Source organism: Symphalangus syndactylus, chromosome 1, assembly GCF_028878055.3.
Source record: "Symphalangus syndactylus isolate Jambi chromosome 1, NHGRI_mSymSyn1-v2.1_pri, whole genome shotgun sequence".
NCBI classification, from domain to species: Eukaryota; Metazoa; Chordata; class Mammalia; order Primates; family Hylobatidae; genus Symphalangus; species Symphalangus syndactylus.
Window position 1 is genome coordinate 102,787,785 of NC_072423.2, and position 26,066 is coordinate 102,813,850.

Sequence of the window (26,066 nt, forward strand, 5' to 3'; positions counted from 1 at the left end):
TTTCGGCCCCACTCTCATCCTACAGGGAAGAGAGAGCAACTGTAGTCTCAGTTAATGTCAATCATGCCTACGTGACTTAGCCTCCACATCCCTGAAGTATGGAGTTGGGAGAGCTTCTGGGTTGGTGAACACATCCATGTGCCAAGAGGACGGCCCACGCCAACCTCATGGGGACAGACGCTCCTGTGTTCAAAACCCCTCTAAACTTTGCCCCATGCACCTCTTCATCTGGGGCATCATCTGTATCCTCTATCATATCCTTCACTACACAACTGCTAAAGGTAAGTGTTTCCCTGAGTTCTGTGAGCCACTCTAGCAAATAACGTAACATGAGGAAGGGGTAATGGGAACTTCTGATTTGCAGCAAACCTGGACAGAAGTTGTGGGTTGCCTGAGGACCCACCACTTCTGACTGGCCCCTGAAGTCAGGGGCAGTTTTGAGGGACTGAGCCCTTAATGGGGTCTGCGCTAACTTCAGGTAGATAGTGTCAGAATTGAAGGGAACTGATTATAGGACACCTACTTGTTGTCCACATAAAATTGGAGAACTGGTCAGTATGGAGGGTGGAAATCCATAGATTTTGGTGACCAGAAGTGATATATTGAGAGGAGTAGTAGAGAAGATGAGAAAAGTTTTTTTTGTTTAGCTGTGAGAATATAGAAGGAAAAACAGTGGCTCTCCTAAACAGTAAGTTTTCATTCCTCTGGGATAAATGCCAAGGAGTGCAATTGTTGGGCCATATGGTAGTTGCATGTACTGTTTTTTGAGGTTTTGTTTTTGTTTTTGTTTTGAGACCAAGTCTCACTCTGTAGCCCAGGCTGGAGCACAGTGGCACAATCATGGCTCACTGCAACCTCGACCTCCCAGGCTCAGGCAATCCTCCTGCCTCAATCTCCTGAGTAGCTGGGACCACAGGTGCATACCACCACACCTGTATAATTTTTAAAAATTATTTGTAGAGATGCAATCTCCCTATGTTGCCCAGGCTGGTCTCAAACTCCTGGGCTCAAGTGATCCTCCGGCCTCAGCTTCCCAAAGTGCTGGGATTACAGAAGGGAGTCACTGTGCCCTGCCTATTTCTTTATTAAGAAACTACCAAACAGTGTTCCAAAGTAGCTATACCATTTTACATTCCCACCAGCAATGTATGAGTGAGTGATCCAGATTCAGTTTCTCTGCATCCGTTCCGCATTGAGTGTTATCAGTATTAATACTTTTTATTTTAGCCATTCTGATAGTGTGTACTAGGATTAATTTGCATTTTTCTCATGGTTAATGATACTGAACAAATTTCTATGTGTTTTTTTTGTCATATGGACGTTCTCTTCAGCGGAAACTGTTTATGTCTTTTGCCCATTTTCTTATTGGGTTGTTTGGTTAAATGTTTGTCTGTTTTTTAACGACTGAGATTTGAGAGTTCTTTTTACATGCTCTAGATACTAGTATTCTGTTGGACATATGGTTTGCAAATTTTTTCTCCCAGTCTTTAGCCTGTATATTCATCCTCTTAACTGTAAAAGGTTTTAAATTGTTTGTAAAAGTAAAATCCAGCCCCCAGATCCCAGTCTCAGCAACATTTTGAGTTCTGTTTGAGACGGTGTCCGGGTGGCTTTTATAGGGTGAGGGCTAAGACAGCTTGTCTTGCAGGACAGTGGGTGACCCAGGAGTGCACCCTTCAATGCAAGAAAACCCTCAACAGCACATAAAGGCCAACCACCACGTACAACGTTGAGTCTTTGAGACAGACCATCCTTCTTAAAACGTTAAAAAGTTTTTAATTTTGATGAAGTCCAACTTATTTTTTTTTAATGGATCATGTTTTTGGTGTCAAATCTAAGAACTATCTGCCTAGCCCTAGATCTCAAAGATTCTCTTCTATGTTTTTTTCTCAAAGTTTTATAGTTATATGGGTTTTTTGTTTTTTGGTTTGGGGTTTGCTTTTGTTTTGTTTTGCCTAGGGATGTTCAATTTCTCTGCCACCAGGTGCCGAAAAGGTTTTTCCTCCAATGACTTATCTTTGCACCTTTGTCAATAATCAGTTGTGCATATTTGTGTGGGGCTGCAGTTCTGTTTCATTGATCTATAATGTCTATCCTTTGACCAATACCACAAAATCTTGACTTCTGTAGCTATACAGTAAGTCTTGAAATCAGGAAGGCTGATACCTCCATGTTGTACTTCTTTCTCAAAATTGTTTTTGCTACTTTAATTCCTTTGCCTTTCCATATAGGTTTTAAAATAATAATCTTCTTGCTATCTGCAAAAACTCTTGCTGGGATTTTGACAGCAATTGCATCAAACCTGAATGACAATTTGAGGAGAGGTGGTATCTTTACTATTTGACTTTTTTTTTTTTTTTTTGAGACGGAGTCTCGCTCTGTCGCCCAGGCTAGAGTGCAGTAGCACAATCTCGGCTCACTGCAAGCTCCACCTCCTGGGTTCACGCCATTCTCCTGCCTCAGCCTCCCGAGTAGCTGGGACTACAGGCGCCCGCCACCACGCCCAGCTAATTTTTTATATTTTTAGTAGAGACAGGATTTCACCATGTTAGCCAGGATGGTCTTGATCGCCCACCTCGGCCTCCCAAAGTGCTGGGATTACAGGCATGAGCCACTGCGCCCAGCCCACTATTTGACTTTTACGATCCATGAAAACATTATATAGCTCCATTTATTTAGGTCTCTTCTATTTATCAGTGTTTTTGTAGTTTTCAGCATTTAAGTCCTATATATGTTTTATTACATTTATACTTTTTTAACGTAATTATAAACAGGATATGCTATTTTTAACTTTTGTGTCTGTTTGTTCATTAAATTATATAGAAACATAATTGATTTCTACATATTGATCTTGTATACTGTGACCTTGCTCAACTCACTTATTTAAGGGGGGGTATTTGAGTTTTCTCTCGCCCCATGGATTCTTTGGGATTTTCTACATAGACAATCATCTGCATCTGCAAATAGGGACAGTATTATTTCTTACTTTCCAATATGCATGTCTTTTATTTCCTTTTCTTACCTGACTGCACTGGCTAAAACTTCTAGCATTATGTTGAATAAGAGTGGTCAGAACAGCCATCCTTGCCTTGTTTCTCTTAGGAGAACATATTCAGTCTATTAATCATAATGTTAGCTGTAGGTTTCTTGTAGTAGCCACTCTATTTCAAGTTGAGAAAGTTCCCCCATTCTTCTTTTTTTTGAATTTTTATCACGGATGGCTGTTAAATTTTGTCAAATGCCTTTTCTGCATCCATTGATATGATCATGTAATTCTTTGTTAGTCTGTTAATATGGTAGGATTATGTTGACTGAAATTTTTTTTTTTTTTTTTTTTTTGAGACAGAGTTTCGCTCTTGTTGCCCAGGCTGGAGTGCAATGGTGTGATCTCGGCTCACTGCAACCTCCACCTCCCAAGTTCAAGTGATTCTCCTGCCTCAGCCTCCTGAGTAGCTGGGATTATAGGCATGTGCCACCACACCCGGCTAATTTTGTATTTTTAGTAGAGATGGGGTTTCTCCATGTTGGTCAGGCTGGTCTCAAACTCCTGACTTTAGGTGATCCGCCCGCCTTGGCCTCCCAAAGTGCTGGGATTATAGGCGTGAGCCACCACGCCTGGCTGTTGACTGATTTTCTAATAGTGAACCAGGCCTTGCATCCCTGGAATAAACCCCACTTGGTTATAATGTGTACTTCTTCATTATATACAGCTCAATTTTATTTGCTAATATAGTCATATGGTACATAATGAAGTTTCAGTCAAAAATAGTCCACACATACAATGATGGTCCCATAAGATTATAAATAGAGCCAAAAAATTCCTGTTGCCTACTGACGTCGCAGTAACGCATCGCATTACTCATGTATTTGTGGTGATGCTGGTATAAACAAACCCACTGGGCTACCGGCCATAGAAACATATATAGCACGGACAATTATGTTCAATACATAATACTTGATGATAAATGACAATGCTACTGGTTTATGTATTTAACATACTATACTTTTTATCATTATATTTTAGAGTGTGCATCTTCTATTTAAAAATTAAGTTAACTGCAAAGCAGCCTCAAGCAAGTCCTTCAGGAAATATTCTAGAAGAAGGCATTGTTATTGTAGGAGACGGCAGTTCCACACATTACTGCTCCTGACGACCTACCAGTGGGACAGTGGGACAGGTTGTGGAGGTGGAAGATAGTGATAATGATGATCCTGACCCTGTGTAAGCCTAGACTAATGTGTGTGTTTAAAAAAAAAAAAGTTTTAAAAGTACAAAAATGAAATTAAAAGTTTTAAACACAGAAAAAAGCTTACAGAGGCCGGGTGCAGTGGCTCACACCTGTAATCCCAGCACTTTGGATCATCTAAGGTGGATCACCTAAGGTCAGGAGTTCAAGACCAGCCAGGCCAACAGGGTGAAACTACGTCTCTACTAAAAATATAAAAATTAGCCAGAAGTGGTGGTGGGCATCTGTAAGCCCAGCTACTAGGGAGGCTGAGGCAGGAGAATAGCTTGAACCCAGGAGGCAGAGGTTGCAGTAAGCCAAGATTGTGCCACTGTACTCTAGCCTGGGCGACAAGAGCAAAACTCCATCTCAAAACAAAACAACCAATTGTTGTCCAGTTCAAGGATTCTTTTCTCTGTCCTTCTACCCTGCTATTGCGCTTATCCAATAAGTTTTTATTTCAGTTACTGCAATTTCCAATTCTAAAATTTCCATTTGGTTCTTTTTATCTCCTAAATGTTTATTATTATTTTGCTGGGACATTGTATTTCTTTGTTGAGATTTTTAATTTTTTCATTTTTTTCATGATTGTTCTTAATTGCTTACCGAAGCCTTTTTTTTTTTTTTTTTTGAGATGGAGTCTCACTCTTCTTGCCCAGGCTGGAGTGCAATGGCATGACCTCGGCTCACTGCAACCTCCACCTCCCAGTTTCAAGCGATTCTCCTGCCTCAGCCTCCCGAGTAGCTGGGATTACAGGTGCCCGCCACCTCACCTGGCTAATTTTTTGTATTTTTAGTAGAGACGGGGTTTCATCACGTCGGTCAGGCTGATATCGAATTCCTGACCTCAGGTGATCCGCCCACCTCGGCCTCCCCAAAGTGCTGGGATTACAAGCGTGAGCCACCACGCCTGGCTATTGAAGGCTTTTTTAATGGCTGCTTTAAAATTTTTGTCGTAAGATTCTAACATCTCTATCACCTCAGTGTTGGCATCAACTGTCTTTTTCATTCAGTTTGAGATCTTCCTGGTTCTTGGTATGAAAAGTGATATTTTTTTTTGAAACTGGATATTTAGGGTATCATGTAATGAGACTCTGGGTCTTCTGTAAATGTTCTGTTGTAGCTGGCGCTTTATGATACCACTCTGGCAGGGGAGGGAAGGGTACACACCTTGTTACTAACAGTGGGGGAAGAAGTCTAGGCTCTCCATTCAACCTCCACTGATGCTCAAGATTGGGGGGCTCATTACTGGTGCGTGGAGATGGGAGTTCCGGCTGGAGGGAGTAGGAGTGCCTCATTACTGCTCCTCCATGGCCTGGGGAGTGGCTTCCTTATTGCTAGACTGCTGTCAAAGCCTAGGCTCCCCATTCACCTCTGCGGGTGTAAGTGTGGGGCTGCATAGTTTTTTCTCTGGTGTGGACCTGGATTAGAGCAGTGATTCTTTAAGTTTTCTGCCTCACTGGGCTGCCCTTTCCTGCTCTTCTGGCTGGACAGGGGAGCTTTTGTTGGCACTTTCTGTGTTTGTGCCCACTGGCATCTTCAGGTTGTCAGCTTCTTTCTCTGGCTCCAAGTCTGGGATATATAAAGCAAAGTAAACCCAAGGAACTCAGTACTGTGTCATTCCTCGAGTCCCAAGATCCCTGGTTAGTCCGCCTCGTCCTTTTTCAGAGGCTCCCTATGTTTTCCTTATGTATAGCCCAGGGGTTTTAGTTGTAGTTAGCAGAAAGAATTGGGCAAAGTCCTAGTCCATCTTCCCAGGAGCAGAAGTTCAAATATTACCTTTTTAAAAAGCTTTTTATTATGAAGAATTCCAAACTAGGCTGGGCACCGTGGCTCACACCTATAATTCTAGCACTTTGGGAGGCCGAGGCAGGTGGATTACCTGAGGTCAGGGGTTCGAGACCAGCCTGGCCAACATGGTGAAACTCCGTCTCTACTAAAAATACAAAAATTGGCCGGGTGCGGTGGCTCACGCTTGTAATCCCAGCACTTTGGGAGGCCGAGGCGGGAGGATCACGAGGTCAGGAGATCGAGACCACAGTGAAACCCCGTCTCTACTAAAAATACAAAAAATTAGCCGGGCATAGTGGCGGGCACCTGTAGTCCCAGCTACTCGGAGAGGCTGAGGCAGGAGAATGGCGTGAACCCAGGAGGCGGAGCTTGCAGTGAGCCGAGATTGCGCCACTGCACTCCAGCCTGGGCAACAGAGCGAGACTCCGTCTCAAAAAAATAAATAAATAAAATAAAATAAAATAAAAATACAAAAATACAAAAATTAGCCAGGTGTGATGGTGGTCGCCTGTAATCTCAGCTACTCAGGAGGCTGAGGCAGGAGAATCCCTTGAACCCAGGAGGCAGAGGCGGGGGTTGCAGTGAGCCAAGATCATACCATTGCACTCCAACCTGTGCAACAAAAGTGAAACTTTGGTTCAAAAAAAAAAAAAAAGGCTGAGCACCGTGGCTCACACCTGTAATCCCAGCACTTTGGAGGCCAACGTGGGCAGATCACCTGAGGTCAGCAGTTCAAGACCAGCCTGACCAACATGGTGTAACCCTGTCTCTACTAAAAATACAAAATTGGCAGGGTGTGGTGGTGCATGCCTGTAATCCCAGCTACTTGGGAGGCTGAGGCAGGAGAATTGCTTGAATCCAGGAGCCAAGATCGTGCCATTGCACTCCAGCCTGGGCAACAAGAGCGAAACTCTGTCTCAAAAAAAGGCTGGGTGCAGTGGCTCACACCTGTAATCCCAACACTTCGGGAGGCCGAGGCAGGTGGGTCACGAGGTCAGGAGTTCAAGACCACCCTGGCCAAGATGGTGAAACCCCGTCTCTACCAAAACTACAAAATTAGCCGAGCGTGGTGGTAGGCGCCTGTAATCCCAGCTACTTGGCAGGCTGAGGCAGGAGAATCACTTGAACCCAGGCAGCAGAGGTTGCAGTGGGCCGAGATCATGCCACTGCACTCCAGCCTGGGCGACAGAGTGAGACTCTGTCTCAAAAAAAAAAGAAAAAGAAAAAGAATTCCAAACACAGATGTAGAGAGCACTGCACAGTGGACCTCCTGTACCCAGCTTCAACAACTATCAACTCACAGCTGGTCTTGTTTCACCTTCACTCCCGCCTCCTCCCCTTCCTGTATTATTTTGACACAAATCCTACACCTCAGATTTTTTTATCCACAATCACTATGTATCCTTAAAAGATACTTGCAAAGTACCCATAATATCAATACCACATTAAAAAAAAATTCCTTAATGTCAAATATTCAGTGTTCAAATTTTCAGTTATCTTACAAATATCATGAATTTCTTACAGCACCTTGAGCTGCTGCTTTATCATGAATTTTTTGTTTGTTTGTTTGTTTGAGACAGAGTCTAGCTCTGTCACCAGGCTGGAGTGCAGTGGCGCCATCTCGGCTCACTGCAACCTCCGCCTCCCAGGTTCAAGCTATTTTCCTGCCTCAGCCTCCCAAGTAGCTGGGATTACAGGCACGCGCCGCCATGCCCAGCTAATTTTTGTAGTTTTTGGTAAAGATGGGGTTTCACCACGTTGGCCAGGATGATCTCGATCTCCTCATCTCGTGATCCGCCCCCCTCAGCTTCCCAAAGTACTGGGATTACAGGCGCGAGCCACCACGCCCGGCTATCATGAATTTTTTTTAACCATCAGTTTGAATAAGATCCAAATAAGGTCACATATTACAAACGGTTGCTAAGTCTCTTAGGTCTCATTTAATGTCCGGCTGTCTCTCCATCACTTCGTTTTCCCTGCTACCAATCTGTTAAAGACACTAGGTCATTTGTTACTATACTCTGGATTTCTATTCATTTCCCAATAATTTAGTTTAAGAAAAAATGGCTGTAGACTGTTATATAATAAGATAATCTTTCTGCCCAAAAAGAAAGGTAAAAATTATAAAGAATTATAAATAAATTTTAAAAGGTAGCCTTCCCACACTGCTCAGTAAGAAATGCAAAGCAAAGAAGATATACAGTTTAACTCAGCATAGAAAAAAGGCTAGAAATAAATACCTCAAACTTTGAAGGCAGGAATGAGATTGGCAGTTGGAAAGTGAGTTTCAATTTTTATTTCATATATTTTTCTTTTGCTTAAGATTTACATAACAGTCAGGTTATGTAACTGATATAAGCAAATGGATTTAAACATACACCTAATAGCCAAGCATGGTGGTTCATGCCTATAATCCCAGCACTTTAGGGGGCCAAGGCAGGGGGATTGCTTGAGCTCAGGATTTTGAGACCAGTCTGGGCAACATGGCCAGGCCAGTCTCAAACTAAAATATTTTTAAAAATAAGCTGGAGATGGTGGTGCACACCTGTGGCCCCAGCTACTATAGAAGCTGAGGAGGGAGAATCACTTGAGCCCAGAAGGTCAAGGCTGCAGTTGACCGTGATGGCATCACGACACTCCACACTGAGAGAGTGAGACTATCTCAAAACGACAACAACAAAAATAAGTAAGTAAATAAATATGCACCTAAAATACTAAAAGTCCCACTTTCTCTGACTCCAGCAGCCTGAGAAACAACTTACTTTGTAGCTTGTCAAAGGTCTGGGCTTGGGTTGGTCACCTGTGGCTAACCATGGCTGGTTAGAAAGCTGAACCACAGCCCCACTCTAAACTCCTGCGGAGCTTTGCTTACCATGAAAGGAGACAACTGGTACCCCTCTGATTACTCAGATAGGAGGGTGCTTAAGGATTGCTCTACAGTAAATGCTTCATAGAGAACTAGATTTTTACAAAGGTTTCTGATTAGCTCATGGACGAATGCTTTTCACATAGCTAACCCTGCAAGGAAGCCCACCACAAAGATCTGTTTGTGGCTGGAGGTCCACCTCACCCCCGCCCTCTCTCCTTTCAACCCACTGGAACTAAGCAAGGTGGGGGTCAGTGAATGGATCAACAAATGCTAACTGGCTGGCAACTGGCATCTATTAAACAACCAGGAAATAAAAAACAAAACAACACTTTCAAATCTTTTAGAAACTAGAAGATAAAACGGTCTCTCTTCCTGGGCTCAGGTGGCAGAAATGAAGCAATGTGGTCACACAGAGAAGACCAAAACTGACCCCGGCTTTCATCTCACCACATGACAAGGACAATATCTCACAGCCCCACCCATGTGGCCTTGTGACCCTGTCACCTAATATGACCATTTTGTCTTCCTACTTTAAAAAGCAGTGAGGCCACTTCATCCTGAAAAATAAGCTGAATATAGGATTACTATATGATCCACCAATTCCACTTCTGGGTATATCCCTAAAAGAATTGAAAGCGGGGTCTCAAACAGCACTTGTACACCCATGTTTTCATAGCAGCATTATTCACAATAGCCAAAAGAATGTAGCAACCCAAATGTCTATCAGCAGACGAATGGATAAGCAAAATGTGATATACACATACAAAGGAATATTATTCAGCCTTAAAAAGGAATGAAATTCTAACACATGCTACAACATGGGTGAACCCTGAAAACGTATGACAAGTGAAGTAAGCCAGAGAAAAAAAGACAGCATATGATTCTATTTCTAGGAAGTACCTAACAGACAGCATATGATTTCACTTCTAGGAGGTCCGTAGAATAAGCAAATTCATAGAGACAGGGAGTAGAATAAAGGTTACCAGAAGCAGAGGGGAGGGGAGAATGGGGCGCTATTGTTTAATGAGTATGGAGTTTCAGTTTGGGAAGTTGAAAAAGTTCTGGAGATGGATTGCAGTGGCTGTTGCACAACAACGTGAATACACTTAATGCCACACTTCAAAATGGTTAAAATAGTGAATTTTATGTTACGGATATTTCCCCACAATTAAAAAAATGCAAAAAGCTCACATATAAGAAAAAAAATTTTTTTTAAAAAGGGTGTGTTTCCTCCACAAGTGCACCACAGTTGCTAAGAGGCAGATGAAGGAAATGGCAATGACCAGCCACATTCCTGAACCATAACAAGTGATCGTTTTCTAGAAAATAGCACCGTGAAAGGAAACCGTCTCACATTAACAACAGGGAAGCCGGATGGCCAGTGATAAGGTTATTACAAACATACATTATGCCTTGATTAGATTCAGTCCATTTGACCAATCTGGTTGACAAAGGATTTAATTGGTTGTTTGCAACTGTTTTGCCATTAAGGAAGCATAATCTTTAAAGTCAGAGGTTCCTCATTCCAGCCACCACCTGTGGTATGCCTTAAAGAAAGCACTTTTTTTTTTTTTGAGACGGAGTCTCGCTCTGTCGCCCAGGCTGAGTGCAGTGGCACGATCTCGGCTCACTGCAACCTCCGCCTCCCAGGTTCAAGCAATTCTCCTGCCTCAGCCTCCTGAGTAGCTGGGATTACAGGCGCCCGCCACCATGCCTGGCTAATTTTTGTATTTTTTGTAGTGAGGGGGTTTCACCATGTTGGCCAGGCTGGTCTCCAACTCCTGACCTCAGGTGATCTGCCCGCCTTGGCCTCCCAAAGTGCTGGGATTATAGGCATGAACCACCACACCCGGCCAATATTTTCTTAAATTATGAAAAATGAGAAATAAAACTCACTCCTTCCCCTCCCCCATAGAAAAGGCGTTAGTTGTATCTGGCCGTGTTGATCTTCACCAGAAACCACACTTTGCAGCCATGGAACTGTTCTCTTCACAAAGCTAGTGTGCTTGAAGTCAGGTGCCAAGCACAACACCAAATGCCTTGAAATGGCTTCTACCCACTATAATGTTCTGAGCAGAACGGTGTTCCGCAGCTGCCTTGCAGTCATAAACAGGATGTCTTAGCAAGGAAGTATCTGCCAGGGGTTAACAATAGCTCCTACTCCGGCTGGAAATCTGAGGCAGCCTTAGCGTAACAGAAGGAGAAATGAATCAGCAGCCAGATGGCCCACCCCCATCACTGACTGTGGTGATCTGGGGCAAGACCAAACTCCCCTGACTCCCTACCCCGCGATTCCTCTTCTGAAAAATGGGAGCAATGGGCTACTGCACTAAAATCACCAAGCAGCAAACTTGCCCTTTCCATCTAAGCAGAAACATTTCTTAAAGCCTTAGAAAAACAAGGCAGAATAAAACAGTCATAAAATGTGTTATAAAGGAGGCTTGGGGTATCTTTGAGGATTACACCCATCTATTTTTGATTCTAAGAACATCACTCTTGAAGCCATGAAATCATCTCCAACACCAGAGGACATGTCTCCAACACAGCACCAGAGGACCAGCACTCACCTCTGCCATAGGCCCTGGCTTTCTTCGGGTTGAGTTTGGGTTTGAGAGGAGCCCCCGGCTTGAGCTTGGCTTTGGGGAACTGGGACAGGTAAGTCATAACTGAGTGCTCGTCCACATCCGGGTGAATGATTTCTTCAGGAGTGATGACCTAGGATAATGACATGGTGGATGAACACCCAGAACACATCACTTTGCAGCTATTCAAGTGTTTGCAAATGCCTCTTAAACCAAGCACTACAAATATTAAGAAACTGAGTCAGCTTCTCAATTAAGTGAAATTACATTAAACCAACACACCAATATCAGTGTTTTTAACCATTTTTGAGAAATTGCAGACCCCTTTGAAAGCTAGGGGCACCTCTCCAAAAAATTCTGCATGTAACTTCCAAAAGTTCATTGTCCTCCCCATTCCCCAAAAGTCCATTTACTCCTCTGGTCAAACCTTTCAAAAATGATAAAAGGATAAGCTATAGCAAGTCAGGAAAATGAAGAAACAAGCACACATGGGATTAGAGCATGTTACAAAAAAGTGCACAGGTTAACCAGCTTTTTCCTTTGCTTGTATATTCATGGTCTGTATCTGTATTAACGCTACTAATTTAAAAAGGTAAATAAAAAAGAAACATGTAAATATTAGATATGTGATCTGAATATATTAGGAGCCATTAAAAAAATAGGGAAGCCAGGCATGGTGGCTCATGACTGTAATCTCATCGCTTTAGGAGTCCAAGACAAGAGAGATCACTTGAGGTCAGGAGTTCGAGACCAGCCTGGCCAACATGGTGAAACCCAGTCTCTACTAAAAATACAAAAATTAGCCCAGTGTGGTGGCAGACACCTGTAATCCCAGCTACTAGGGAGGCTGAGGCAGGAGGATGGTTTGAACCCACCAGGTGGAGGTTTCAGTGAGCCGAGATCATGCCACTGCACTCCAGCCTGGGTAACAGAGGAGTGAGACGCCGTCTCTTAAAAAAAAAAAAAAAAAAAAGGCCAGGCGCAGTAGCTCACGCCTGTAATTCCAGCACTTTGGGAGGCCGAGGCGGGTAGATCATGAGGTCAGGAGTTCGAGACAAGCCTGGCCAACATGGTGAAACCCCTTTTCTACTAAAAATACAAAATTAGCCGGGCATGGTGGCATACATCTGCAGTCCCAGCTACTCGGGAGGCTGAGGCAGGAGAATCGCTTGTACCTAGGAGGCAGAGGTTGCAGTGAGCTGAGATCATGCCACTGCACTCCAGCCTGTGTGACGGAGCAAGACTCTGTCTCAAAAAAAAAAAAAAAAATAGGGAATGGGTAAATTTCTCTTGATATTCAGTTTAGGAGCAAGACTAGACCGATCCCGGACAGGTGACTTCCCTGAAGGTGCCACCACCTCAGTTTCAGTACCATCATCTGACCCAGCCCTAAACAGCATGCAGAGTCCTCCCTGCCTCCAGTAATGGTGCTAAGGAGGTAAATCACACTTCCTCGGATGAACAGAGGCTCTGTCTCATGGACCAGGTTAACCATGTGCAATGAACAACAGATGTGTCCAACTTCCCTCCCCATGTGATGAAAAGCACCAGAAAACATTCTGACCATTAGCCTGCAGGAACAAAAGAGCTACTTGGGTTTGAACAGTAGCCTTCAATACATTCCATAAAAAGTAGGATGTGTGTTGATTTGGCATTTCTTCCCGGCAGCTCCTTCAACAACTTCACCCATGCCAACATCACATGAACGTAAAAAGGAGACGGTTTAGGTTTAAGCGGAGATGAAAAACACACCACACCACTTCCTGAGGATGGACGAGCCAAGAAACCAATGAGCCATGTAGGAGAGACATGACTCCAAAACCAAACCAAAGAAACAGGCATGTTGTTCTACCTTCCAAGGGACCCTGTTACAGAATACACTGAACTCAGACCTCAATGCAGCCTACAGCGACGCCATCAGTCCCATGGCACTGGCTACCTGCAATCTTCCCTGGCTAGCCTTTGGACACGGGACTCATGGTGCCTAACTGTTAGAGGGAGTTTCTGGAAAGAAAACACTGGTTTTCCTCCCAGCTAGGAAGATCAGACTTCAACTAAGCAATGTGACTACTGTAGATGGTATCCAAGACTTACTTGATTTCTGAGTCCTCTTGTTATATTCCTGTGATCGGATTACGGGTGATAGAGATTCCTCCACAGTTTCCATTAATGGTGGATTATCCTGGCTTACATGTTTTTAAAAGTTTTAAGTCGGCCAGGCGCAGTGGCTCACACCTGTAATCCCAGCACTTTGGGAGGCTGAGGCGGGCAGATCACGAAGTCAGGAGTTTGAGACCAGCCTGACCAACATGGTAAAACCCTGTCTCTACTAAAAATACAAAAATTAGCCAGGTGTGGTGGTGCGCACCTATAATCCCAGCTACTCAGGAGGCTGAGGCAGGAGAATTGCTTGAACCCGGGAGGTGGAGGTTGCAGTGAGTGGAGATCACACCACTGCACTCCAGCCTGGGCGACAGAGCGAGATTCCATCTCAAAAAAAAAAAAAAAAGTTTTAATTCCTGTGCCTTTTCTTAAGCTATTGGATTAAAATTACCTTTTAAAATGTAGATTGAGAAATGGTCAAATACTATCAATTTCTTATGGCTCAACCTAATAGTTAGGGTCCATATTTGTAGTCTGGGGTTTAAAGGTAGTCTTCAAAATATTTAGAGAAGAAATACTAGAAAATTAGCCAGTGTGTGACAAAGAAGAGTGACATGAAAATTTCTGGATGATCTACATTAAACCAACACACTAAGATCTATAAGCACCTGAGTCAATGAGAACCTACTATGATTATGGGTAAACTGAGGAAGATGAGAGAGCGTCACAGGCAATGCTCTCTGAAGTCACAATGCCAAGAAGGTCGGGCTGCCTGACCCGGGAAGGCATCCGTAGAAACAGCTAGTGGGTGGGGGCAGCCGCACGCGGCCTGGCATGCTGTGCGTACCTGTGGGACACCCAGCCAGTCATCTGCCTGCTGCATGGCTTCTCGTGCATTATCCACAGGCTTCTGCGGGTCCCAGGATTCCCAGTCTGGGCACAGACCTGTTAACAGAACACAAAAGATTCTTTTAACATTAGTTGACCAGAGAGATTAAAGGAAACCATGTGCCTGAACTAACCCATTTGTTCTTTTAGTTCAGAGAATGATTTTTTTCCTAAAATCTGAGCGAATCATATATTTAACAGGCAAAAAGTATCACAGGTATGAGTGTGCCAGGGTGTAAACTATCCTCCACGACTGAGACTTCTCCTCCGGGTGCTGTGTTCTTGCATAAAGATGAGGGTTATCCATTCCTTGAAGGAGTGGTGTTAAAAAATAAACAAAGCTTGGAAAAAGCCTGGTGCCTTTATGCAGGAGGGATTTTTTTTTTTTTTACTCTATTCCTGGATATATCTAAAAAATCTAGAATAGCAGCATCCTGTGTGATTCAAAAATCCACTTGCTCAAAGGCACAAACCTAGAATTATCTTAAAAGCCTTTGTAAGCACATGAGGTAAAGGACTAGAGCAAAAACTCCCAGGTTTAAATTGGAAAGAGGTATCCTAAAATGTGTCCTTAAATGGAAGTAAAGAAGAGGATATTAGGAAATCAATTAATGCTGCACTTTGAATTTTCCCTGGATGACACCAACTTATAGGCTCTCAAGTAAGAATGAGGCCTTCAGCCCTCCCATACCCAACTGACACTAGTTCTGCTTTGAATATGTCGAGAACCACTAACTAACTAAATACTAATGTGCCCAGTAAATACAGAATACACAATAAATGGAAAATATGATTAATACCTTTTTTTTTTTTTTTTAATTAAAATCAACTTTAGGGGGTGTGTGTAAACTCTGACTCTGGTCTTTCTACTGAGTGTGTACCAGCAAACTCTACCCATCAATCTAAACCCTCCAGTGGGAATAATTACAACCTTCATATACACTCAACCACTAAGAAATGTGCAGCCCATCAAGGTTGGAAAAGGCTCCAACTGGATCCTGACCAAATGCTATTTCACAGCAACACAGAAAGAAAAGGGTGGAGAATGCCATATATAGTCAAACCAGTGGTTAATAAAAATAGGTACTTTCCACTCCATGGAAGTTTTTAGATTTTCATGCCAAGCCACTTAATAGGACCAAATGTTTCTCCAAATCCAACGAGAAACTGAGCACCAATGTGGGAAGACCCAGGATTTTGGAGTCTGGAAGCTAAACCCAAGTCTTGCTTCTAAGCACCAACTCCTTCATTGGAATTTGGATAAAAGACTCAACTTGATGCTCAAACATGTCTATGGATATACCTAGAAAATCTGCCCTTGGAAGGGTACACAGAGCCAGTTTTAGTTTCCTTAGCTGTCTTATGATGGGCTAAGACCTGGAGAAATACGCCAATCAAAGCAAAGACAGCATTCCCATTGAAAACCAGAATGTTTGGGACCCACACACCCCCATCCTGGACAGCTGGTTTAGGCAGCCCTGGGCACTTACCTGGAGCACAGCTGTCTACCAGGGCTCCCAGGGCTTTGCCGTCTTGCCAGTTCTGGTTAAAGTTGGTGATGGGCAAGTAGGGGATCTTGTTCTGAATCCACCCCAGCAGCCTCTGCTTTGGCGTCTGCTTCTTGGCATCATCATCCCCTTCATCCTCCCACACAGGCATGGAGATGGAGTAGTGGAGGATCAGCGTCCACACCAGACCCAAGATGAGCTTCAGGTTCCCATCCACAATGGCTTTGCTATCTGGGGAGAGAAGCACAGGCTTGGTCATTCCTCTGGGTTACACAAGTGTAAATTATGCTCCTTATATAAATGTAAATGCAGTCTTCAACTATTAGAGAACCATACTGAGATATTTAAGAGTGAGAGGATGTAATGCTGAAATTTGCTTCAAAACACTTGAGGACAAGAACAGATGAAATATGATTCCAAAATGCTGTTAATGGATGTCACTGGATCATGGGTTCAGGAGCATGTAAGATACCACTGTCTCTACTTTTGTACATGCCTAAAATTTTCCATAATAATGGCCGGGTGCAGTGGCTCACTCCTGTAACCCCAGCACTTTTGGGAGGCCGAGGCAGGAGGATTGCTTTGAGCTCAAGAGTTCAAGACCAGCCTGGGCAACATGGTGAAACTCCCTCTCTACTAAAAAAAAAAAAAAAAAAAAAAATTAGCCAAGCGTGGTGGCTCACTCCTGTAGTCCCAGCTACTCAGGAGACTGAGGTTAGAGGATCACTTGAGCCTGGGAAGTGAAAGTTGCAGAGAGCTGAGGTCACGCCACTGCACTCCAGCCTGGGCAACAGAGTAAGACCCTGTCTCAAAAATTGAAAGAAATCATTTCACAAATATAGACGATAAAAAGGAGTGACTGCATCCGAGAGGTAACAACCTGCTAACCTGGTAGTATACAGCCTACCAGATTGTGTGTGTGTGTATACGTGTGTGCACGTGTGTATGTGTATACATGCATGTGTGTTTGCTGCCTGAATTCATGTTATTCAATTGGTAGAAATTTTTTTCTTTTCATTAATCATTATGTCCTAGACATCTTTTCCCTATAAAAAGTTTGTTTCTGTTTACATTCCTATCTATAGATTTAAGAGGCCAGTTAGTTATCCCTGCAAATCTCACCAATGCTGGGTGTTATCAATCATTTTCATGTTTGCTATTCTGACACATCAGTCATTCTTAAGAGTAAGCCGTGACGCTAATGCGTCCTCTTGTGAGGAGGATAAGTGACCAGCCAAAATCATGGCCCCTTTCTAGTCCTTCCCTTGCTTAACAGAACATGCCATGCCATGCCCCTGGCTAGCACCTTCCAGGAATCTCATTGCCATTTGTTTCCACTTCCCCTGCCCTTGCCTTCTCTGCAGCTATCCATCTCCTGCCCCCGCTGCAACTTTTTCTCTCTCTCTCCATTTCCCTATACCCATTCTCCACCAAAGATACTCCATAGCCAGCTCCCATTCTACCAGGACCCCAAGCTACAAACACGGGCACTATCCTGGACTCCTCCTCTTAAACTCTTGGTATAGTTTCCACAATGTGTCAATTCTATCCCTACCTAACTCTTTTGGCAAACCCTTTTCTACACCCTCCCAATAAACATTTTTGTCTGGCAGCCTTGAAGCCGAATCACTGTTCACATAACCCCAGAACCATCTTTCTTGTCAGGTACCTCTGTGCTTCCAAATTCACCAGGGTCCCCGCTGCACACAGTCAGCTCCTTAAACATACAGCACCTCAGAACCTACATAACCCCCATCCAATCTGCTTTCCACTCTTGCCACTCCCACCCACCATACTGCAGGCTCAAAGACTCCTTGTTCCTGGACTACGTCTTGTCCTGAGCCCCTAGACCTCTTCATGTGTTCTCTATCCCTTTGATGGGAAGACCTTCACCCATCCTCCTGTGCAATAACTCCTGGCTCATCATTCTGACACCAGATTCTACAGCTGGTGGCGCTTCACTCCCACCAGCATTTATGTGTGAGTTCCTTGGCCTCCCACCTCACTCCAGAACTGAAATCGCTTGTTGGGGAGTGACTGAGCTATCTGCATCTTGGTGTCTCCCCAGCCACCCACCGAGAGCCACCTGAATGCTGGTTGAACACATGCCAAATTACACTTAATGAAACCCAACCACAACCACATGAAAAGCATACTCACATGCTGATAAGGGGTGCATGGTATGCCACTCAAAACTGAAAGGGTGAGAGCTTTATTTTTTTAATTAACCTGATTATTGTTATATCCTCTTGCAACAAAAGACCCTCTTTAAGAGCCCACACCCAAACCATCAGAGAGAAATCATCAGAATTTAATTAATTAAATTAATTAATCAGAATCAATTTTGCAGTTGCAGATTCAGTCATAATAAAACTCGATCATCTAACCTGGAAAAAACAAAGAGTATCAGGGAGTGGCTGATAAGAAAAACTGATTCAAGCAATCCTCACACAAAGTTAAGGTTCCCAAGGACTTTCTCTGTAATGAATTGTATAAATAATAACTTCGAAGCAGGACTGTCTACATAATTCATGGGGCTCAGAGAAAAATGAAAATACAGGGTTCCTTGTCCAAAACTGAAGAACTTCACACCAACATCCATTTTCTACTCCCCAAATGTATCACTAACGTTTAAGCCAGGCCCCTAAATACAAGAAACAGATATAAATTCACTGTGTTTTCTTGTAATTTAGCTCAAGAATTGCTTTCACTACCCACTTCCTCAAATTCCATCCTTTGCCATGTGTTGCTGTCTTTAACTGTTTGAATCTAGCTTCACACACAGCCTCTTGCTTTTTTTAGTTTCTCTTCCTCACTCTCTTTTGCAAGGATGAGTCTTGTTAATCCTGGGGAGGATAATCTGATTTTGGAACCATTTCCCAGCTCATTTCTCAGTATTACCAGAAGATACATCAAACTTAACTCCTAGGGGAGCAAGACCTGCCTGCCTCTAGACCAGTGGTTCTCAAAATTTAGCAGGTGTCAGAATCACCTGAAGGACCTGTTAAACCACAGAATGCTGGGCTCACTTTTAAAGTTTCTGATTTAACAGGCCTGGGGTGAAACAGGAGAATTTGAATTTCCAATAAATTCATAGGTAATGAATGCTGATGCTCTTGGTCTGAGTCATAAGAGTAATTCTGATCATTCCATATTCTGTTTGTCGTCTCCTTTACTGAAAGCCTTTATATCATGGGTTCTTCCTGAGTGTGGGGAAAACCTGTGCCTTTATTCTAACCAATAGAAAAATGGCAGAGGTGATGGGCTATTACTTCCATGACCATATTATGATACATGAAACTCCACTTTAGCAGACAAGAGACAGATTCTCTTGCTGGCTGTGAGGAAACACGCAGCCGTGTTATGAACTGCCTATGCAGAAGGTCTCATGGCAGAGATTTGAGCGTAGCCTCTAAAACCTGAGGTTAGCCTCCAAGCAACAGCTAATAAAAAGCTGGGACCTGTCAGTGAGACAATCACACGGAAATGGATTCTTTTAAAAACCTGAATGAACCTGAATGAATCTGAATGAAGTAGATTTTTCCTTAGTTAGGCATTCAGATGAAAACACACCCTAGATGGCACCTTCCTTACAGTCTCGTGAGACCGGGAGCAGAGGACCTGGTCTTAAGCCATGGCTGGACTCCTGGCCCACAGAAACTGTGAGACAATAAATAAGTGTTGTTTGAAACTGCAACTCCCCAGTGCCAAAAAAGAAAAAAAATTAAGAACTTCAAGACAGCAACAGCAGAGCAATAAACCAAGTACAGGGCCCTTCTGAGCACACAGGTCATGTGGTCATGAAGCCAGCCCTCCTTTTGAGGTCCTGTGGTGAATCAAGGAGCAATGGTCTGAATAAAACTCCGGGCCCTGCGCAGAACTTGGTTATCCAAGGAATTCACCCCACGGGACCAGACATTTCCTGAGCTGGAAGTCCTTGACCATGACTGAATTTTTTGGATTAGCTATCCTGTTATTTGGTTGTTGTTTTGAAGTGCTATTGATTACGGAGTTACTACCTACTGATTATCAGAAATTCCAGATCAAACAAGTTTCCATGCCAATTTCCTCTAAGTTAAAGGGAGAAGAGCAATCTTCAAAAGGGTAAACAATCAATCAATCAATCAATAGTGGGTATACTGTCAGGGTAATGGTGGTGGCCAGGCACCCTCAAGGCATTGATCTCTTGCAGCAGGAGGGATTGGATGGAGCTATGAAGTCTCATCCGGCCACAGGCATTAGTCTGCAAAACTCAAACTTTCCCAAGTTATATGTTAAATGCTTTTCAAAAGCAGACTTGCAGATTTGATTCACAAACCTAACATGAAATCATTAACATGAAATCAGCTTGCTCTATTTTTACCCAGCTTACACATGCTACTCTAAAGGAATGAGACACGAGTCTTTTTCGAAAAGATTTTGGGGGAAATATGACCCAGTTGAAGTCTGAGCCAAATTTACAAAAAATACAATGCCCAGAACTTCTGTTTCCAATTGAGTTCAAGGTGGGTGTCCACACGGGAAAGCCCCCTTTATGGTCTCATTGGGATAAATGATACCTTCCCTCTGCTATTATAAGGACTAGAGAGAGAGCAGTTCTCATTCCAAAACTGATTTTGACAGGTGAAGGTTCAAATGCTTCACCAAACTCTTGGAACAATAAAAAGATGGCGACGTGCCCAAAGACCTCCAGGTTCCCATCCACATGAAATAGGAGACTCCCCAAGCCTCGAAAATGAAATGTTAACACAGCATCACAGGGTCAACAACGTCTGACCATCACGTAGATGAAACACTTTTCAGACCTGAACGTGCTCTGCAATGTTTACGCCCAGGGTAAAACATGGAGCAGAACCTTAAGAGGAGGAAAAGGCCAGATGAGCCGGAAGCCTTTCAGCAGGATTCCACAGGAAGACTTGCTCGAGGGCCTTTTTCGGGAATAAAATAAACCAACGCCTACCAGGTCCGCCTAACCACCTAGAATCTGCTTAGATTTCAGTGGGTTGGAATTGGGCCATGGGTTTCTCCTCCCCAAATCCAGCCAATAACAATTCCCACATAACTGGTCTTGGCTCTGGACAACCCTGACCCTCAAACCACGTACATTTTCTCGAACTACTTAAAATTACTCAGTGTTGCTTATAAGTGAACAGGGTGGGTGCGTTTTGTTTCGTTTTGTTTTCTTTTCAATAGCTAGAAACTTAATTTGAGCTACTGCAAATTCTGGGATGGAATGTTTTCATTTCACTTCTGTAAATCAGTTCTCTGGTCCTGGTGAAGGAGCATTCTGGAATGGATGAATTTACGGGGGTGGAAACCGGCTATTTTTAGGCAATCTTCAGAAGCATCTTGGAAACATCTTCTTTGTGGATGAGTTCCCCAGAGGTCAGGGAGATGGTGGCCTTTTACCTCTCTACTCACATCAGGAGGGCCCAGATCCATGCAACCACGTGTATGCCTACTACATTCCTGCACCAAACCATCCAGGGAGTTCCCAGAGGTCAGTTCCAGCAGCTTCTCTCCTGGTTGTTACCGATTAACCGGGGTGGCAGAGGTGGTAGCCCATGAGGAGAGGCATGGACAGACACTATTCCACATTTTTGCCCTCCTGGGAAGGAATAGGTCATCCTTTGGCCACAATGCAGGTAGCTGCTGAGTCAGAAACAGCCAACAAAGTGACTGTAAGAATCAAGGAGAGGCCAGGCATGGTGGCTCACACCTGTAATCTCAACACTTTGCGAGGCCGAGGCAGGAGGATCACTTCGGGTCAGGAGTTCGAGACCAGCCTGGCTAACATGGTGAAACCCTGTCTGTACTCAAAATACAAAAATTAGCTGGGCATGGTGGTGTGTGCCTGTAATCCCAGCTACTTGGGTGGCTGAGGCACAAGAATCGCTTGAACCTGGCAGCCAGAGGCTACAGTGAGCCAAGATCGCCCCATTGCATTCCAGCCTGGGAGACAGAGGGAGACTCTGTCTCAAAAAAAAAAAAAAAAAAAAAAGAATAAAGGAGAGATAGGGGTGTGTAGGCTGGGCGGTTCATCTCTGTAATCCAGCACTATGGGAAGCTGAGACAGGAGGATAGCTCAAGCCCAGGAGTTCAAGACCAGAGCCTGGGCAACATAGGGACACCCTGTCCCTACAAATAATAAAAAAAATTAGTCAGGTGTAGTGGAGCATGCCCATTAGTACCAACTACTTGAGAGGCTGAGGCAGGAGGATTGCTTGAGCCAGGAGATCGAGGCTGCAGTGAGCCAAGCCATGATCACGCCACTGCATTCCAAGCTAGGCAACAAAGTAAGACTCTGTCTCAAAAAAAAAAAAAAAAAAAAAAAAAACGAGAGAGAGAGAGCCTGTAATCCCAGCACTTTGGGAGGCCGAGGCAGGCAGATCATGAGGTCAGGAGTTCGAGACCATCCTGGCCAACATGGTGAAACCCAGTCTCTTCTAAAAATACAAAAATTTGCTGGGCGTGGTGGCATGTGCCTGTAGTCCCAGCTACTTGGGAGGCTGAGGCAGGAGAATCACCTGAACCCAGGAGGCAGAGGTTGCAATGAGCCAAGATGGCACCACTGCACTCCAGCCTGGGTGATCGAGCAAGACTCCGTCTCAAAAAAAAAGAGAGAGAGAGATGGGGTGTGTGCTTGACACAAGTTACCAAGCCCACACACACTCACACTAAGACTTGGCCATCTAGGGAACAGGATGCCATGCACTGTGCACTCTGCCCGCTCATCTCTACCACCCGGAGAGGCTATGTGGTAGAGGGGTTACAAACACAGGCTCAAGAACCAGTAGCTTGACTAGATACGTCAGTTTGAACAATCCATCTCTGAACCTTATTTTTCCTCATCTACCAAATAGAAATGGCCATGGTCAACTACTTCCCAGGGCTGTTGTAAGGAGTAGGTAGGTTAGAGAATGCCAAGTGTCGGCCGGGCACAGTGGCTCATGCCTGTAATCCTGGCACTTTGGGAGGCCGAGGCAGGCAGATCACTGAGGTCAAGAGTTCGAGACCAGCCTGGCAAATATGGTGAAACCCTGTCTCCACTAAAAATAAAAAAATTAGCAGGGCATAATGGCAGGCACCTGTAATCCCAGCTACTTGGGAGGCTGAGGCATGAAAATCACTTGAACCCAGAAGGCGCGGTTGCGGTGATCTGAGATCACACCACTGCACGCCAGCCTGGGCGACAGAAAGAGACTCTGTCTCAAAAAAAAAAAAGAAAAAAAGAGTCAAGCACAATGCCTGTCTCACAGTTGGCTGCTTAATAATGTTCCCTCCCTCCCCTCCATCCTCATTTTCCTAATACTTAAGTACCTGCTATGTGCCAAACACTCTTCCCTAGGGCCAGACATCCACAAGCCATACTCCAAGTGTTTTGTGCAAGCAGCAAGAAATGAAAAGAAGTACCTTGTGAATTTACAGGGGGTTGAAATGTTCAATTTGTCACTTCTCTGAGCCAAGCAATTAATTAGGATGGCCATGACCGCCACCTCAAGGCCCCTGCTCTCCTGCTCCAAAGGGAGTCTGACCCCTAATGCTGCAGCGAACCTGGGGCACGTGAGATCTCTGCAAGGAGGACACGTCTGAGAAAGAATTTTAGGTGGTTCTTGGTGTTGCTCTGAGGGTCTTGGGCCATGCTGGTCTTCTAAACCACCCAGCTCAGACGTGTTCTTCTTGCAGAGATCTCACATGCAGCACCAAGAATCACCTAAAGAATTGAACTATGGGCCGGGCACGGTGGCTCACACCTATAAGCCCAGCACTTTGGGAGGCTAAAGCAGGAGGACCACCTGAGGTCAGGAGTTCGAGACCAGCCTGAACAATATGGTGAAACCCTCTCTCTACTAAAAATACAAAAATCAGCTAGGCATGGTGGTGGGAGCCTGTAATCCCAGCTACTTGGGAGGCTGAGGCACAAGAATCACCTGAACCTGGGAGACGGAGGTCGCAGTGAGCCGAGATCACTCCATTGCACTCCAGCCTGGGCAACACAGCGAGACTCCGTCTCGGAAAAAAAAAAAAAAAAAGAATTGAACTACTGATATTTTATCAGACCTCCCTGAAAGAGAAGAGCAGCACATATGGGTCAGGAGTCTGGCCCGTCTTTTTTTTTTTTTTTTTTTTTTTTTTTAGACAGGGTCTCAGTCATCCCGGCTAGAATACAATGGTACAATCTCTGCTCACTGCAACATCCGCCTCCTGGGCTCAAGCGATCCTTCCACCTCAGCCTCCTGGGTAGCTAGGACTACAGGCATATGCCACCCACCTGGCTAATTTAATTTTTTATAGAGTCAGGGTTTCACCATGTTGCCCAGGCTGGTCACAAACTGGCCCCTCCTTAACATCCCAGTTTACCTTGCCCCAGGCTCACCTGGCCTAGAACTCCTTCCCCATCCCCTCTCCCGACCTGGCTAATGCCTCTTCTATATCCAACCCTGTGCAAAACTAGAATAGATCCTGTCTGTCTTGGCTGATTGGGTGAGCCTACAGCAGCAGCAGCAGCCTGTGAAGAGCTGCTGCAAGGCCACCCCACATTGAAGAGCTCAGATCTCCTGCATCCAGACCCCAAGCCAGCAGGACCTGGTGCCCACTGACATCCCAGGTCAGCTTTGCAGTTCCTCTCCATCCTTGCCTGTTTTCTGAGCCCAAACCAACCATGGCTGAATTGTAGGCTTCAGCTTTCCAAACAAAAGGGCATTCTGAACCAAAGCGGGGACAGCTGACAGCTCTCCTCAGTTCCTCAGTCAAAACCTAGCCAGATGCAACCCATCTCCCCGGACAGCAGGTTAAGGAAGACCACGTCGGTCAGCTGCCCAGGACCAGTGTCCCATTTTCAAGTCCCACAGCCCTTCCATCCACACAGCCAATGAACTGTGCACTTTGGCTCAGGTACCCCAGAGGCCCCTGGGTAGGATGAAGGGGACCAAGCTGGCTTATCTCCTCCTGCTCAGGGCTTTTCTCCAGGGCCTTGATCCAATAAAAGGCTGCATGCCAACAAGGCAGACTTAAGGCCCTGACAACTGATGCCTATCTGTGGCTTTTGTCCCCTTCTCCCTCCCAGGCATGTAGCTTCCACCTAGATGGTCAGCCAGCCTCCCCTGGAAGTCAGTGGTGTGCCTGTCTTTCAAATGGGCAACAAATGATATGAAATGAGCCACGGCTTCAGGACCTGAACAGTGGGCATGCCTGCTCCATGCGCTCTTTCCCCGATTGCCAGCCAGGAGCCCCGACAGCGCAGTCACCTGGCTTTGGCCTGCACTAGGAGAGGCACAGCAAGGTGAGGGAAGGAACCTGTGTCCCAGTATCAGATGCCCTGCCAACCTCAAGACTGAAAAAACCCACACTCTACACGCTTTCCACAACTGTTTTTATTGTTAATGTTTTTAAGAAAACCTCTGGCCAGGCGCAGTGGCTCACGCCTGTAATCCCAGCACTTTGGGAGGCGGAGGTGGGAGGATCACAAGGTCAGGAGATCGAGACACCCTGTCTCTACTAGACTAAATACAAAAAGGCCGGGCGCGGTGGCTCACGCTTGTAATCCCAGCACTTTGGGAGGCCGAGGCGGGTGGATCACGAGGTCAGGAGATCGAGACCACGGTGAAACCCCGTCTCTACTAAAAATACAAAAAAATTAGCCGGGAGTGGTGGCGGGCGCCTGTAGTCCCAGCTACTCCGAGAGGCTGAGGCAGGAGAATGGCGTGAACCCGGGAGGCAGAGCTTGTAGTGAGCCGAGATCGCGCCGCTGCACTCCAGCCTGGACGACAGAGCGAGACTCTGTCTCAAAAAAATAAATAAATAAAAAATAAATACAAAAAATTAGCCTGGCGTGATGGCGGGCACCTGTAACCCCAGCTACTCGGGAGGCTGAGGCAGGAGAATGGCGTGAACCTGGGAGGCGGAGCTTGCAGTGAGCTGAGATGGTGCCACTGCACTCCAGCCTAGGCGACAGAATGAGATTCCGTCCCAAAACAAACAAACAAACAAACAAAACAACAAAAAAAACCTCCTTGTTACAGTGGTTAAACTATAATGTGGGGATGTTCTGGGCTTTGGAAGACCAGAAGTCTCACGGGCCTATCTCAATTGGTAAGAG

General features: G+C 44.8%; 1 protein-coding gene across 4 annotated transcripts in view; it reads right to left on the reverse strand.

Moving 5' to 3' along the window:
• The window catches only part of FLNB (filamin B), a 164,849-nt gene that overhangs the window by 79,381 nt on the left and 59,402 nt on the right, over window positions 1–26,066 (reverse strand). For all 4 annotated transcript variants that reach the window (XM_055272443.2, XM_055272427.2, XM_055272436.2 and 1 more), the window contains exons 2-4: window positions 15,950–16,198; window positions 14,419–14,516; window positions 11,454–11,601 (exon numbers count right to left, since the gene is read on the reverse strand). In XM_055272443.2, coding sequence (XP_055128418.2) covers window positions 11,454–11,601; window positions 14,419–14,516; window positions 15,950–16,198 — 495 coding nt within the window. The remainder of the gene's footprint in view (window positions 1–11,453; window positions 11,602–14,418; window positions 14,517–15,949; window positions 16,199–26,066) is intronic.